This window comes from Haliotis rubra, unplaced genomic scaffold (genome assembly GCF_003918875.1).
Source record: "Haliotis rubra isolate DU_JTF1 unplaced genomic scaffold, ASM391887v1 Scf13, whole genome shotgun sequence".
Taxonomy (NCBI): Eukaryota; Metazoa; Mollusca; class Gastropoda; order Lepetellida; family Haliotidae; genus Haliotis; species Haliotis rubra.
This window is the reverse complement of record NW_025765225.1, coordinates 2,123,983-2,141,793: the sequence shown is the minus strand read 5'-3', so window position 1 is coordinate 2,141,793 and position 17,811 is coordinate 2,123,983. Positions and strand designations below refer to the sequence as shown.

At 36.5% G+C, this 17,811-nt stretch overlaps 1 protein-coding gene across 1 annotated transcript; it reads left to right on the top strand.

Moving 5' to 3' along the window:
• The first annotated feature begins 1,411 nt into the window (after positions 1-1,411).
• LOC124267114 lies at positions 1,412-17,391 on the top strand. Its single transcript, XM_046701988.1, has 5 exons — positions 1,412-1,512; positions 11,043-11,602; positions 12,923-13,101; positions 13,496-13,592; positions 15,670-17,391. The coding sequence occupies exons 2-5, from the start codon at positions 11,080-11,082 to the stop codon at positions 15,888-15,890; spliced, it is 1,020 nt and encodes a 339-aa protein (XP_046557944.1). The 5' UTR covers positions 1,412-1,512; positions 11,043-11,079; the 3' UTR covers positions 15,891-17,391.
• The last annotated feature ends 420 nt before the right edge of the window (positions 17,392-17,811 follow it).

Here is a 17,811-nt window from a genome sequence, read left to right as displayed (position 1 = left end):
CTTTGACTGAAGAAGGGCTAGGCAATTTATTCATATAAAAGACCAGACATATTTATTATCTGTTTTGACAGATGACCCTACTCTGCATGTTGTAAAACAGATATAAATATGATACTCTTAATTATATATTTTAACATGTTTTCTTGGACACCATTATATAAATGCATGTATTTCAGGAGAGGTTGGTTTGTTGAATCTAATCTCAAGATATTCCTGACAATATTTCTATCTTGGAATATAGAATATGAACATTCTGAAAGCAAGAAAAGAACTTGGGATTGGATACAATCATAATGTTTATCAAGTCACCAACAATATTTTACAAATACATGTTTTAGTATATTTGCCATTACCTTTTGGTATACAGTTTTATTTTAAGTTTTTAAGAATGATCAACAGCATTAGTCAATGTTATTTGTATGTACAGCATACATTATCATTTAATTAAATGTTTCTTTGGATTTGTTGTTTAGGTCATTCCTGTATAAGGGATTTATTTTTGTTACAATTATTTTTACTGGCCATGAACGAAAGAAAATGCATTTGTCTTCCCAGGTATTGATTCTGTCATCCCTGGAGGTGAATTTATTTTAATTCATCGAATAAGATTAAATGGTTGGTTAGTTACTGACAACATTAACATTTCTTGTGTCCCATAGACAAATAGTGATATGAACATGACTGTGATAACAAATATGCTTAAACAAATTCAAAACAAGGTCAAACAGTAAAAAATAGTAAATGTGTTTTTTCTTTTTTTCGATGAGTTTGCTTTAAAAAGTTAAATAGTAAGTGCGAAAGATATGTTGATCCACTGAAAATGTCCTTATCTAGACCATGATTATGTTTGTATTAACTGACATATATTGTTTATTTTAAAGAGTGGTTTATTCAACGAATATAATCTCAAATCAACTTTGAAAACAATGATTTTATTTATTAACACCAGTGTTTTGGAATGTAAAAGAGGAAAATCTGTATCATATGAAAAAGGTTTGGTATGGCCTCACACCTGAAGTGCGAAAAAGTGACTATCATCAATTTATAGAAATTGATACTTGTATACAATGTATGACGTATCAAATATTGTCACTTAAGGCTTACACCATTTTGGCGTATTCTTGCGAAATCTTATATATTGATAGTTGCAAAGAACATAGTATACAGAATGTAAACAAATCGACAAATCGGATCATCGGAAACCGGGACAAAGTTCCGATTATATTCTGTTGGATTTTCAGTAAAAAGGGTGAATTGTTAATGAAAAATCTAGTCCAGATATTTAACCTTACTAGTTAAAAGAGCTATCATTCGTCAACAATTCCCAAATAAATTGACACCAATGTAGCGCCAAGTTCCCTCATGGCGGACCGGCTTTGCCCTGGTTTTATAACGCCGTATCCAATGTAAACTGAATGGTCGTGAGCGGGTATTGTCAGAGCCCTATATTGATAGCGACCCGTTATTGTCGGCGCGGGAGAGTCAAGGATTGTACAGTGACAGTTTTAAAAGGTAACTTAAATTCTTTTTGTTACGTTTTTGAATCTGGACGCGACAGTTTGGCGAAGCGAGTACCTGTCTGCTACTCACATGATATGTATCGAAACATGTTTCTAATCATTGTTTCATGATTTTATTCAGAACACCTGTCTTTTTTCAACAACATTATAAGATTCGTGGACAAGATTACTATGAAATGGGCTCTTTTGATTCTGTTGATATTGAAATCTCGCGGGATTTGCACATTGTTATGTATGTTATAGAAGACATGTATAAGTAGAGGCTTAACGGTGTACAGTCGTTTGATAATTCCTGACCTATTGAATGAAAGCTGTCATATCAGTTTATATTGAAAAGAACATGTTGTGAACATATTTTCAGGTGCTTAGGCTTGAAAAGAGTCTCTGTTATCTCTCTGATAATATTAGCTTGTGTTTGAAAGTGCATTGACTCCTGAAGTGTCCTTTGGAATAACAGTGCAACATTCATTACATCTTTTGAATATTCATGAAACACGTTTTCTCTTGCATTTTCACAGTACACATATATTGAGGCATTAATGCATTTGGAATTTGTTAACTGAATTCATAGCTATACAGCATGTAAAATGTTCTTTCCAAAACAATGCTAATGACAGATTGAGTTCCGACAGTGTTGATTGACTATTTAGACATATTTATTTGCCAATTGTCGTCACTTCAATATATAATCCTTTATAATGCACTCACTGTTATATTCATGCCCATTAAATACTGAATGATTCTTGGATCTTTTAAGGGTTATCTCGTTAGTGAATGGTGTCAATCACCTGTACAATTGCTTTAGTAACAACTTGGATTAAAACGTTATTCATTAAGACCCTTTTTTTAAAAGTTTCATCCTTGTTATGTAATTTTTGTTTCCACTTTGCCAGATCATGTTTGTAGTTTGTTTAGGGAGGACACCATTGAAGACTTTATGTCAAAGCAAAAAATCATGTTCTTTTTCCAAATGGATGTTTTTTTCAGTTTCAACAGTTTTAATAGCAAGGACATTGCCATATATTCTCCATGATTAGAAACTGCTGATTTAGTGATGCTGAAAACAGTTAATATTTTTTGTTGTTGCATAGTACATAGAGAATCTCACTCGAGTGGCTTTTGATATCAAATATATCACCATGAGTTGATAAAGTTACAAATATCCGAGGCTTGCCAAGGATATTTTACTTTTTACAACAAGTGTTGATATATTTGATATCAAAAGATATAAGACTTGCAGTGCAGCAATGTCATAGCATTGTGACGTCATCAAGTTCATGATGTCATAACATTGTCGATACATTGTACAAAATCTACTGTCAAAATAATATCTCCTAGGAGATATCGTATGGTCTTACACAACGAATATCTCCTCTGGAACACAGTTTTGGATGATAAAATTATCTTTTTTTTTTCTGAAAATAGTTTTTGTTTTCCTTATTGTCATTGTTTGATATCAGGAAGGATCCTTGAGGCTCAGTGTATTTGCTTCTTCGATGCTTGAATTTAGGACCCGTGAAGGTCAGGGTTAGAATGAACCTTCAGTAACCCATGCTTGTCGTAAGAGGCGACTAACGGGATCAGGTGGTCAGGCTCGCTGACTTGGTTGACACATGTCTTCGGTTCCCAATTGCGTAGATCGATGCTCATGCTGTTGATCACTGGATTGTCTGGTCCAGACTCGATTATTTACAGACCGCCGCCATATAGCTGGAATATTGCTGAGTGTGGCGTAAAACTAAACTCACTCACTCACTTGAATCCAGGGACTTCCTAAATGGACCCCCCTAAATCTTAACATCCTGACAAGGAACCAGTCACATTTATGCTTGATTTCAGACACTGGCATAGTTATTTCACTAAGAATAGTACATCTGGTAAATATTGTTTTAAGTTAGTCACATTTTCAACACTCGCACTATCATTATTTCAGTAAGAATAATACCTCTAATAAATATCATTTTAGTTCGTCATTGTTCAGCTGATTTGATATTCCTGCTTGTGACATTTAGTCAGTACAAGTAAGAACTAGTCGGCAGACAACTTGAATCACCATGTGACATAATGCAGCAGAGGAAAGGACAAATCAGTCCCAGTTTTCTATTCACTCCTTTAGTCCACTCACAGCAAACACATATTTCAATTGCTTTTACAATCTGAATAGACAGTATAACAGCAACACCTGCTGGAACTGTTTGTATCAACCAGTAAACAGTGGCAAGCCAGCCATGTATAGATCTGTAATGGCTGGAAGGACTTGCTCATGGTAAGTGAGTCAACACTTATTCAAACTGTTTGAAAATATTTTTGGAAGTTAAGGTTTGGTATGTTTTGCCTTAATCCAATGTTAAAATATTAACATTAAAAGGGTTCCTGTCATGAGATACCACAGAAGATTTGACAGACCACAGGGCCCACCATGATTTTGAAAACTGATTTCATTATCTTAGATGTTTCACTTCATCAGGAAGAAAATGTACATGATGACAGAGCATAAGGGTCTTTTGGGGATGAATTTTCTAATTGTTCAGGTACATTCAAATTTGAAATATTGTTAGGATGATGATGATGTTTGTGTTTTGTTATTTCTTTCTTGATATATTCAACAAATTATGTGGATAAGAGTGTGTAGAAATTGTGAATAAGACCACCTTTTGACACATGAGTTTTATACCATACACTTGTCATGTGTACATTTCAATTTCTGAGGAACATCAACATTAGGTATTCTTTTGCAGTGACATTTTTATATTTTAAAAGTAACCATTTATCTTAGACTGGCTCATGTTTAAATTCTAGAATCTTTTTTTTAACACCTTTCAGTCTTGCATCTTACATTCTTGTTAATGTTATGTAAAACAATTTATGTGGAAAATTACAATGTCATAATCTCTTTCATTTGAACACATTTAATAACTATTTCTGAACACTGGAATTGCAAAGGCTCCATATAAACTTTACTTTGTGTATCTGATCATTTCTAATCCTTTACCTGAAAATATGTAAATGTTTTTGGTAGAGTCCAGGGAATCTCTTTGTTTGTAGATTGAAACTGAAGAAATGTAGCCAAAGTTTTGTACACTTGTTTTGGATAATCATGTTTCAGAGTGTATTTCAGAGACTATGCTCATATTGCTTTTCACAAAACATATGCATCAAAAGAATAGATACTTACCTGTTTAGGTCATAGTGTTACAAGAAGTATTTGTTTCTTTTAGTGAAGTGTTTGCTCTGTTTGTTAAGTCTTCACAGTAATCAGAGGTCATGATTCATCAATCATTTTTAGAGAGAGGTCAGGGTTTTTTCTTAGTGTAGATCTTTTCAGTATTGTAATCCTTAAAAGAGTGAACATGTAAATAAACGTTAATATAGAACGAAATACAAATATTGTTATGTATTGGTATAAGTCCTTGTCATACAAACAAAACCAGAAATGCTAACTAATTTCAAGTGAGTTTAGTTATACGCTGCTTTTAGCAATATTGCAGCAATATCACGGATGGGTACACCTGAAATGGGCTTCACACATTGTACCCATGTGGGGAATCGAACCCAGGTCTTTGGCATGATGAGTGAACACTTTAATTACTAGGGTTCCCCACTGCCCTCCTAATTAAAAGGTAAAGGGGTTTTGGGGGTCTGTGCTCAGACCAATTGCTTAATCCTGTTAATTTTATTCCAGTATATCAAAAACACTTTGTCTTCTAGGGCAGTGGGGGAGCCTAGTGGTTAAGGCGTTCGCTTGTCACACCAAAAACCCAGGTTCGATTCCCCACATTGGCACATTATGTGTGAAGCCCTTGTGTCCCCCCTGTGATTTTGCTGGAATATTGCTAAAAGCGGTGTAAAACCTAACACACTCACTCACTCACTTTGTCTTCTAATTCAAATTTCTCGTGCATATCAATCCAACAGTATCCAATTACAATGTTTGAAAAGAAACAAGCTCTAATTTTCTTGCAGGGCTTACATGTGATATCAATTGCAGTGCCAGAAATAGACTCTAGTCTTTTGTCTCAGAAGTAGCAATCTGGAGGCTAGCTGTAACAGTTGAGAAAAGAATAGGTTTACCTTCAAGTATAATGTGTTTTTTGCCAGTAGAATGATGTATCAATATTGATTTTGAGGTGCCGGATCAGATTTCTAGGCTTTGAAGTTTGTTTCATGTGAGCTCAATGTGATTCACCCATTATGTTGCCCTGTGTGAATATATTGGACGTAAACAAAAGGCTTAGATCAAGGGTTGTCATGATTGGTGGAGTGTGACAATGAATGAGGCAGTTTTCAATGTTGTCTGACATGGTTTTTATTAATATGGGAACTGAATGCAAAAGATCCATGCAAAAATAAAATAGGTCATGTTTAATTGCTTAGAAAAGATTACAGGGTTTGCATGTTGTTTATTCTTGGGCCCAATAATGGATTATATCCTTTTATCAGACTGAATATTTGACAAATAGGTCGTGCAAGTCCAATGATTCCATTGAATGAAAAAAAAATTACTTGATAACAATCACTGTTGCTGAAATGTACCAGTAAAAATAATCTATCTTGATTTCCTGAGAGGTCTTTAAGTTGTTTATCGATCAGTTATGCACTCTGCCTGTGCTAACGAGATCTCCCTGGTAGAAAGATGACAAATTGCGTTACAGAGCACTAAAACACTCAAATAAGCAAATCTGATTGCCGCTTTAGTACTCTGTGATAGCTGAATAAACATAAGAGGTCACTGAAATGTCTCGAAATGTCACAAAGGTCGACTAGAGATTGAGGCGTTACTCTGGGTTTCCCAGCAGAGGGTTAGACTACGGTTTACCTGATATGGGTGACGGTACATTTAGGAGATTATTTGTTGAGTATGTTATCGAGGGGTAGGGTTGAGAGATGAGAGACTTGTTTATCTTTTGATGTTTGTGTCACTGCAGGGCTTATACATTTAACATTGTCAGATCGTGTGGTTAAACAGGTTCACATGAGTCTTAAAATGTTCATTGTTGGTCATATTCGTGACATAATTACACAATCAAATACCGAGAACATGAACAAGAACCAACTAAATCAGAAATATTGTGTATCAGATACTTCATTAAGCCACCAGTCTGAAGCCTCAGTCATGTACATATTTTGGTTGAGTAAGTTGATGAACTGTATATATGTACTGATAATGATGGATCTGGCATGTCTAGTCATCTCAAAAGATTTTTTGCACTTGAATATTTTGTAGATTTTGTATGCAATAATGTTTTTCAGAATTTATGGTCTTGAGCTTACATTTCCTTCATGACAATCAGGACCCTTGAAAATCCAGGTTAGAATTGATCTGCAGTAATCCATTCATGTCGTAAGAGGAGATTAATGGGATCGGGTGGTCAGGTTTGCTGACTTGGTTGACACATGTCATCGTATCCCAATTGCATAGATCGATGCTCATGCTGTTGATCACTTTATTGTCTGGTAAATACTCAATTATTTACAGATCGCAACCATGTAGCTGGAATATTGCTGAGAGCGGTGTTAAACAACAAACCAACCAACAAAACGATCAGTGAGACTTTACAGACTTTACGGTTAATGTAGCATGTGATACATAAGGAATGTGACTTATTTCTCAACATGTTTTAAAATCAAAAGGGTATGTAGGTCATATTTAGTTTTACATTTATACTTAGCTTAAATAATGATAGAAAGAAATTTCTGACTGCATATCATGAATCTCATAGTGATCATCTTATTGAGTTGAATGCAAAACCAGCACATGGAAATGCGTTACCAGAACAAAATTTAGGTTGAAGAAAAAATCTTAAAAGTCACAATAAATTTTTGGCTGTTGTTGATAAGAATATTGTTTGGTTGTTAGTTAGCCTTATAAACATTATGTATTTGCCTTACAGAAATGAGAAATAGTCATTCTATGTTTAGCCTCTGATGGATTGCAGAAGTGTTTTGTTTGGGTTTGAGTAGAGTTGAAATTATTTCTGTCTGATGTAAATATGTACCTGCACTGACTTATCTCACACACTATTCAGCGAAGTCAAACAACTGAACTCAATGGGTCACTGAATGGACGTAATTTCCTGACTACAAGATAAAAACATGTCTCTAGTTAAATATTGACAAGCACACGTTTATTAGAGACAAATGTCACCAATAGTAGTCGGCCCGATAACATTTGTACCATAAATTGGTGGAGATAGTTATAAATATGGCAGGTGTTCATGGGAGTGGTCATTACACTAGGTAGTTCCAAGCTCATTTAAGATCGCTGAATGATTGATGGTAGTGATTTATGAGTTGTACTAACTTTGTTGGTTTTTCGGTATTGATTTAGGCTGAGCTGTAAGATTGATCAGTGGTTGACGATACAAATGTCAACTTAGTTAGTGATTTAATGACCATAAATGAAACAGTAAAGTGATTTTTCATCTAATGGAGGGTGTTATCGGTGTAATCTGATAAACTTGGTATCCAAATCTGATAACTATGCAAATTACGTCAATCTACGTACTACTTTCACAAAACTCCATACTCGCCATGCGAATCCTAAAACGTTAACATTTCATTGATGACGTCGCGAGTTTACATTGCATGGACGAGTTTGTAAACAAACATGGCTGCCCTCATTATCAAAATTGGTGATTCTGTAAGAATTGATGACAGAGTGAGTGAGTGCTATATGGCAGCGGTCTGTAATTGAAGACAGAGATTCTGGAGTCATTACTGCAGTAATTGACTTTGGAAAACATGAAACGGAGTACCATACTTCGTTCAAATTGAAGGTAAGGATTATGAGGCATGACTGAAAGGCGATGGTCTAAGAAAGGTACCAACCAAGGATTTCGATCTATCGATCACAATACAGACGATGAATCGATTCCGTCAGGTATCAGAAACTGATATTGATGAGGTGATTCTGTCTCCTCTTTATTCCTCGGGGAACAAAGGGGCAGCAACAACACCCCTCCAATGGATGCAGTTCTGGGAGATCCTCTTCAGCTTGGCCCATGTCATTCCAGCTGCCTTCTATGAGGTGATTACCCGCAATGAAAATGGAAACACTGCCAGGAAAGCCCTGCCCGGTTTCGTTGTTCTTTTGAGACAGAAAGATCTTATTTTAAGCATGAGTTATGTTTGCATAGTCACAACCATATGTTGCTATCATTAACGACCTTCACCTTGCTGTACCGCTAAGTATTCTTATATGAATGCTCGCTTCCCTTCATATAAATTCACATACGATTTGCTTCTTTTTTTAGAGTAATTTTAAGAAAAACGTTATATATGATAAAGAGATTATTAATCTTGTGTGTTTCCGTATCATTAATATCATATATTAGGAATAAAATGTCTATTTGGCCATTTGCTTTGTGATATGAGTGACAAATTGTCTTTTGAAAACCATTTGGCTGGTGGTTGGGAGGAAATGTATTTTTAGAAAAGGCCAAATAACGAAAAATGTATGTGTTTCCTATTCCACCCCATCGACCCAAAAGGTGGACTGACTATTTTTGTTTTTAAAACCTTTTTTCAAGCATATCTTGTCAATAGAGACCATTCATGTGAAAGAATGACTGTTTATACATGGTGAAGGGCAACAGATTTTGGTAGAAAAATGTATGAGTTTCCTATTCCATCCCATCGTCCCAAAAGAAGGACAGATGTTGTTTTTAAAACCTTTTATTAAGCCCATTCAAATGTGGTGACGTGAAATGAGGTTTAACATTGCACTTAAGAATATTTCACTCATATGACAACGTGCACGTTTGTGTATGTGTGACTGCTTGTACTAGCCCAGACTTAAGCTGGTTTTATAGTGCTAGCTCACTGAGATACCATGCCTCAGTTAAGCATGAATAATCCCACTCAGACACATTATACTGACTCTGAGACGACCAGTCCTTGTTGTACCCATTAATACCGAGCATCAGACAGGGACCAACAAGTACTAAATTTTAACGTCTTTTGGTATGACGTGGCATGGGATCAAACGGGTGACCTTCTGCTCTCTGGGTGGATGCTCTAACCACTACACCACAGAGGCGGTCTCCATTCATATGAAATAATGACTGTTTATACATGGTGAAGTGCAACAGTGATGGTAGACATCGAGAAAAATCAAGACTGGTAATTCCAGACATGGTCAGTCCAGAAACTGGAAACAGCAATGTTTTTTAGACCACATGTACATTTTTGTTAACTTTACTTGGCTAGTGTAAACAGATGTATAAATGAATATTGGTTGAATTTAATGGCTTTCAGTCCTCAAAAATAATTTCAGAATGGACCAGATTCCCTTTCAATTGAAGATGTTCTGTGTTGTTCTGTAATAGTCAAATATTGGCCTACATTCTTTGTGAATGCCCAGTCACTGTTGTACTCTGTGTTTATACTGTGTGACAGAACCACTCACGCCCTGTCGCTGTTGTAATCTGTGTTTATACTGTGTGACAGAACCACTCACACCCAGTCACTGTTGTAATCTGTGTTTATACTGTGTGACAGAACCACTCACGCCCTGTCACTGTTGTAATCTGTGTTTATACTGTGTGACAGAACCACTCACACCCTGTCACTGTTGTAATCTGTGTTTATACTGTGTGACAGAACCACTCACGCCCTGTCACTGTTGTAATCTGTGTTTATACTGTGTGACAGAACCACTCACGCCTGTCACTGTTGTAATCTGTGTTTATACTGTGTGACAGAACCACTCAACACCCTGTCACTGTTGTAATCCTGTTTATACTGTGTGACAGCTGTTGTAATCTGTGTTTATACTGTGTGACAGAACCACTCACCCCGCCCTGTCACTGTTACTGTAATCTGTGTTTATACTGTGTGACAGTTATACCACTCACAGAACCACTCACGCCCTGTCACCTGTGTTTATACTGTGTGACAGTACCACTCACACCCTGTCACTGTTGTAATCTGTGTTTATACTGTGTGACAGAACCACTCAAGCCCTGTCACTGTTGTAATCTGTGTTTATACTGTGTGACAGAACCACTCACACCCTGTCACTGTTATAATCTGTGTTTATACTGTGTGACAGAACCACTCATGCAATACCCACATGAGTTTCCATGTTAACTCTTTTGGTTTGTTTATATCAACTAAAAATAAGTTGAGTGAGTTTAGGTTTCACACTGATTTCAAGAGCATTTCACTTATATCACATTAAAATTAGGATTTCATTTTTTGAGCGGGGAAAATTTATTTTTATTTTTATTCTTATTCTTGAAAAAATACCACCGGTGAATCCATAAAACAAGAAATAAAATTGGTCTGGCCTAACCACAATTTTTAAACAATATTTGACTATTGTTAAGCATACCATTGACAATACCAGGAGAATTTTTAAAGTTTGTATCGATATAGTGCAATCATGCAGCAAAGTATTGCAACACAGTTTTAGTATGAATTCATATTGTTACACTCTTAAAAGTTTCATGTATGTTATTGTTAGGTGTTAAATGTGAGGTTCATTTGTGATTCATCAGTCTCATAATGTTTCTGTTTCAGACAGTTTGAGTAATGCAGGAAACCGTAAAAATCAAAGATGTCTGCCACAAAAGTAAGCTCACCTAAAAGAGAATCAGCAAAGACCAAATCAAAGACAAGCTCTCGACCTTCATCCAGGGGCAGTCACTCTAAACATCTTGATGATCTCAACAAGGAGTCCTCACAACTCAGGGAACAAGTGATAACACTTCAAACAGAAAATGAAGAAATGAAAGAGAAATTGAGAATTCTGACATTGCGTTTAGTCGAAGCAGGGAAACAGAGGGGAAGTGAAATGGATTTTGACACAAACTGTGACATTTTAGAAATTCCATTGCTTGAATTATTGGCTGTGATTGCGGACTTGAATGGGAATGAAGTGAAGACAGGGTCACATCAATTGAAAGATTTTGATGAAAACCGGTTAGAAGAGTTAGAAACAAGAGTGACTTTGCTAAATACAGAACTGGCAAAACTGTTCAAACTGAAGCTAAAGGTAGAGAATGGTTTGCAGAACATGGACCGATGTCAAGATGTAGGGGAACTCAGGAAGAAGGCCAAGTACCTGTGGTATGAATCATGTGAGTAGCTTCTTAACAAATTATTTTTTGATATTATAAATGGATATTTCAGTATACCATTATGATGACATGTCAACCCAGAGGATTAGATTATCTGAACTGAAGTTGCTTGATAAGTGTGACACATACATATACCAGGGATAATTTGGCCAACATTTCTGACTGGTGTATGAGAAGTACTTCTATTTCATCATTGTTTATTGAAGTATGTGTTCTAATGAAATAGGGGAGACATGAGGTTGAGGTTGTTTCTTCCCCCCCTTGTTTTGATAAAGGAGCCATAATCTGTCCCTATTTCATCCCAGCCTTCATTCTTATTGAATAGAACCAATGGTAATTCTGTGTAAGTCTATAGCCCCGGGCAACCTATGCACTAGTCAGTGGATCAGTTGGTTAGGCTCCGTGACTGAATGTCAGTTTCGTGGATTGATGCTCGTGGTGTCAATTACTGGATTGTTCAGCCAAGATTAGTGTGAATATTGCTTTGTGCAATTTTTATGGAGTATGAGAGAGATTACATCATAGGGTGTTTTTTTCTTTCAAGTCCACCTTTCATTCTACTTTCCAGACAAAATCCTCATCACATTTTATTCCAGCCTCATTTATATTCTTACCATAGCATGACATAATACACAGGCTAAAGATTAGGTAAACTCTGCATTTTCCTTACCTGATGCATGTGTCTGTTGTTGTAAGCTGAAATACATGTTTTAACTGGAGGGGACAATCAGGCATGTGAAGGAAAAGTTTAGCTGATACCATAGTTTCTCTTAGAAGGTCTGGCAAGAGAAATACTTTGGTCTATTGCACAGACATTTTTTTCACACCTAATAACAGTGTCACTAAATGAAACAGAGGAGTACTACAAAGGATACAAAATTGTGATATTTTGTATATTTAATTTATAAATGCAAAATCAATACAAAAACAGACACACACAAATATTTTATTCCAATGTGCAGAAATACTGCACATTCCCCAAACTTGTCTGTTTTCCAGAGATTTCAGACTGCTGCTTACTAATATTTCAGGGGGAAACTCCAGTTTTTGTAGATATACCCCTAGTACACAGTGTAAATGGCCCCAACAAAAGATTTCACTACTACACAGTCCCTTCCATGTGAGGCTCAAAAACTATCAATCAACCCTCGTAACAATCTTGTATCAGAAAATATCAGTATCTTTCAAATCCATCTGTTTCCCTCTCTCCCCCTACTTTTTAAGAGGTTTTGGCCTGCTCTAATTAACAAGGCACATGACATAAAGGTACAACAATAAACAATCTGTAAAATGATCAGCATTGGATTGTTCATACTGCAGGTGGCACACAGGTGTTCGTTGAACCAAAGATAAAAGTTGAGGACAAGCCAGCAGTCGAACCAGTGATTGCCACAACTGTTCCCTTGCCAACTCTCACACCAATCAGCCACCCAACATCTGCTCAGAGTAACCTCCCTCATGCAGTCAGGATCAACCTGGAGAGGGTGAACATACCTACTGTGAGTTACCTCCCTTGATTCTGCTAAGTCCATATATTCTGTACGAGGAGTAAGTGACCGCTGTTTTGTGTGGATTTAAATGCTGAATATAAATGGACTCAATTCACTTGGCTCATGTTTTTTATTGAAATTTTCTCAATTAACAATTCTGGAAATCAACATTTAACTACTTTGCTGCTTTCTGTAGGCAAGTAACATGAAACTAAAAATGCTGAGTTGTATCCAGTGGTTGCCCTGTCAGGACGTCACACAATATAATTGCATTTTGATTTTGGTACTGGGTACATATATTCGTCTTTTCAAATTCAGTTTGGATAAATGAAATGTACTTTTATTGGTTCAAATTTCTTTGCCAAGGATAGACTTGTGAAATGAATGGGTTTTCTTGTTGAAGCCTTCCAGTAAGCTGCCTGCCAATACTCACATCAACAATATGCACAAGGGGCTGCTGCAGCTCGTCATACAGGACCTCAGTCTGTATAAAGGCAATGGTGAGTAGGGGGCTAGTAGTGGTGACTTAACGGGACTGGTAGAGGTGGCTGTTGGGACTAGGTTTGTTTGTTGTCTAGCTGCAGCTCGTCATACAGGACCTCAGTCTGTATAAAGGCAATGGTGAGTAGGGTCTAGTAGTGGTGACTTAACGGGACTGGTAGAGGTGGCTGTTGGGACTAGGTTTGTTTGTTGTCTAGCTGCAGCTCGTCATACAGGACCTCAGTCTGTATAAAGGCAATGGTGAGTAGGGTGTGTGTGTGTGTGTGTGTGTGTGTAGTGGTGACTTAATGGGACTAGCAGAGGTGGCTGCTGGGACTAGGGTTTGTTTGTTTCGTTGTCTCAGCTGCAGCTCAGTCGTCACAGGACCTCAGTCTGTACTTGGTGAGTTGTAGTGGTGACTAGGGACTGTAGCTGTTGGGACTAGGTTTGTTTGTTGTCATGCAGCTCGTCATACAGGACCTCAGTCTGTATAAAGGCAATGGTGAGTAGGAGGCTAGTAGTGGTGACTTAACGGGACTGGTAGAGGTGGCTGTTGGGACTAGGTTTGTTTGTTGTCTAGCTGCAGCTCGTCATACAGGACCTCAGTCTGTATAAAGGCAATGGTGAGTAGGGGGCTAGTAGTGGTGACTTAACGGGACTGGTAGAGGTGGCTGTTGGGACTAATAAAGGCAATGGTGAGTAGGAGGCTAGTAGTGGTGACTTAACGGGACTAGTAGAGGTGGCTGTTGGGACTAGGTTTGTTTGTTGTCTAGCTGCAGCTCGTCATACAGGACCTCAGTCTGTATAAAGGCAATGGTGAGTAGGGGGCTAGTAGTGGTGACTTAACGGGACTAGTAGAGGTGGCTGTCAGACTAGTTTTGTTTGTTGTCTAGCACCACACTTAGCAATATTCCAGCTCTATGACAGCAGTGTGTAAATACATGTAATCAAGTCTAGACCAGACAATCCAGTAGTGACATCATGAGCATCTATTTATTCTATTGACATACAATAATATCAATCAGGCAAGACAGTGAGTTTGAACACCAGTTCTTAAGTAGTAAAGGTGACTTGTAAAAGTTACTGTTGGAAGTAGTGGCAGTAAGAGTTTGGACTAGAATACATAACTTGTAGCCATAACTGTAAGACAAGTAGAGATGATAAATAGGACTAGCTGAAAAGATTGTGAGTCCAGCTACTGTAACAGCAGAGACTAGTAGGGGTGTTTATTGCAGCGAATATGGGCCCTTAAGAACTACAATTCATTGACAGTTAGATCTATTTTACATTTGTATGAGGTATGGATGAGAGTTTGCCATGGCAACAATGAGAGAAGTCCCTTTTTTTAAATTCCTTCATGAGATCTTGTTTGGAGATTTCTAAAAATATGTTGATGGGTGTGTGGAAGAAATGGTCTAAGGGAGATAACCAATTTTACCCCATTAATATATTACCTCCCCTACTTCATTCTTGCATGCACAGTAGCAATTTTAAAGTTATTTTCACCCCTGAATGCAAAGTAAATTACTTTATTTCAAAGTCTATTATCTATTTTGTATAAAATATGCAACACATTCAACAAACTGAAACATTACATCAATGACCTTAGGGACAAACACCAGTCATTTTTGTAACACTTGTTATTGCATGACTGGAAACAATGTTCTGATGTTTCAAATATGAATTTTAATACAGGTATTCAATAATACAAAGAGTAATATGGCAAAATTGTATAGTTGAATAGTGTTTATTGTTACCACAATCAGCTGCCTGAAAACCTTCTTGTTAGTGGATTATGATACTTGGTTTGACAGCACAGTACCTTTGTTCGTGAGTTTGACCAAAGTGGTAAACATTTAGAAGCTGCAGTAATATTAGCTTTCCTCATAGTTTTAGGAAGGGGACCCATCTCTGTTCATCTTCAGGTTTCCTGAACATTTTATAACAGGGAACAGGTTTAGGTTTCTCTTTAACCACGAACATGTTGTTTTGGTTTTTGTATAAAAATGTTTCTGAAATTGAGCATGTTATGAATTGAAATATTTAGTGACACCATAAGAAACTTACAGCATTACAAAAATGTAATGTATTTCTCAGGAGCTGACTGGCGTTTGATAGCAGAACGTGTTGGGATACCAGCTCAACTGATTGCACAGTGGAAGACAATGAAACTACCTCAGCCGATGAAGAATGTATTGTATGTGTGGGGTGAGAGCCAAGGGGCCACAGTGCGCATGCTGCACCGCCATCTTGTCTCCCCACAGATGAGGAGTCTTGTCCTTGCCAAGAGAATCAGTGACTTCTACCATGTTGACTGATGCATGATGGGATCCTGTTGTATTTCCATAGCAAATTTACATTGAAAACAGTGATATAAATGATCATAATGGTGCAATTGTAAAATACTGAAACTTGTATGGCCATCTGTAGTCTCATACACAATATTTCATTGTGATCTACATTTCTATTGAATTCATGCAGAAGAAGATTGTTTCATGTGTCTGTTGACACTTGATGAATGTAAGAGAACAAAAATTTGGATCAGTTATCACCTGATTTATAAATATGGAATAAATAGCTCTGAAAGGGTTGTTGTCGGCACAGGTACTACAGATGTGTAATAATAATAATAATGAGAATTTATATAGCGGTAAATCCAACCACTAAGTGGGTGCTCAAAGCTCTACAAAATAATAATAATGTTTGAGTAGAGTTAATAGTGCAGTTAACAAAGATGCGTTTTAAGATGTGATTTGAATGCAGCAAAAGATGGGGACAGTTTTAAAGCAAGGGGCAGTTCATTCCACAGCGAAATGTACCCTAAACAAAGTCAAAATACAGAAAAGTACCTGGTACCAAGATACCAGTCCATATTCCACATCCAAAAACCCAAACCGTATATACTTGGTTCTGATCAAGAAAACGACACAATGCAGAATGGAATCATTTTGAGGTATGTTTCTGTATTCTGATATTGGCGAGGGTACTTTTCTGTATACAGAAATATACCTGGGGTACGTTTCTGTAGTACCTGTGCCGATGACCCCTTCACCATAAGTAGCTGCCAGAGGGGGAAGCAAACGTTTAGTATGAATTGGCTCGAAGTGTTCTTCAGTAATCATTAATTCTCATCACTGTGACCATAACTTGCCCATTCCAAGTTTACCAAATTCCTTGTGCCCTATGAAGATAGTGTGCCTTTTACTTCTAATCAGAGATATATTTTATGAATTAATGATAGACAATGCCTTGACTAGTATTTTTAACATATAATTAGTAAGCAAAATTTCGCATAAATAGTTATACGCTTACTTCATACATTTTTTTGCATGTATTTCATAGGATTAATCAAGTGCTAAGTATTCAGATATAGGTGCAGTGGCAGTCATTTTGCCAAGAGACTGCATTGTCAGTAAGCGATATACTCAAACTTATTTTCAAAGATGACGATCTTATACAAAACATAATGAAGTCATGCTTGCATGATTTTTTTTTAGGTTCTAGCTGAAAGTAGGAATTTTTGTTATATCAGCAATCTATTTTTTCAGTTAAAATTTATTGCTGTGACATAATTGTCTAAAATATCAGTGTCACAACTGTTTTAGTTATAGAAAAGGTTTGCATATTTTTGTCATAAGTAGCAGTTTCTTATCATTTTTGAAAGATGACAATTTACTTTGTCAAGATGTAAAACTTGGTTATATGTTTATTAATGTATTCTTGTGAAGGTTAAGGTCACATGACAAAATTGCAATGGGCAAATGATTTATTAATTCAAATTAAACACTAACAACTGCCAAACACCACACACAACTCGAAGATATATAGTATGATAATATTTACCATTTATTCTTCTATATTTTGTACCAGAGAAATATATCTACACAATTGAAAATATTGTGATGTGAATTGTTTGTTTATTGCTGCGTTTTTAACAGCAACCATGTGAAGTGTTTGTGCCAGTGACAATTGTTTTACCATGTAATATCTCAAGTACCCACCTATTAAGTCCTTTACTGTTATTTTGAATATCCAAATTTTATATGTGGGGTTGTTTTGCTCGTTTTTGTGCAAAAAGTGATGTGATGTGTTATTATTTTTAATAAATATTTAAAAAACAAGGAAATTGTGTGTTTCTTCAGTAAAGGTGACAAGTTTATTTGAACCTGAATTAGTAGCACTTGTATACATGTATAGCAGACCCATCTGAATCAGAGTCACCAGCATAGTGATGTTCTA

Bases quoted from the DNA above. Each gene is read 5' to 3' on its own strand.
- LOC124267114 (XM_046701988.1), top strand. From the start codon at position 11,080: ATGTCTGCCACAAAAGTAAGCTCACCTAAAAGAGAATCAGCAAAGACC. The intron at 11,603-12,922 runs GTGAGTAGCTTC...TTCATACTGCAG, and splicing joins GTACCTGTGGTATGAATCAT to GTGGCACACAGGTGTTCGTT. The intron at 13,102-13,495 runs GTGAGTTACCTC...TTCTTGTTGAAG, and splicing joins AGAGGGTGAACATACCTACT to CCTTCCAGTAAGCTGCCTGC.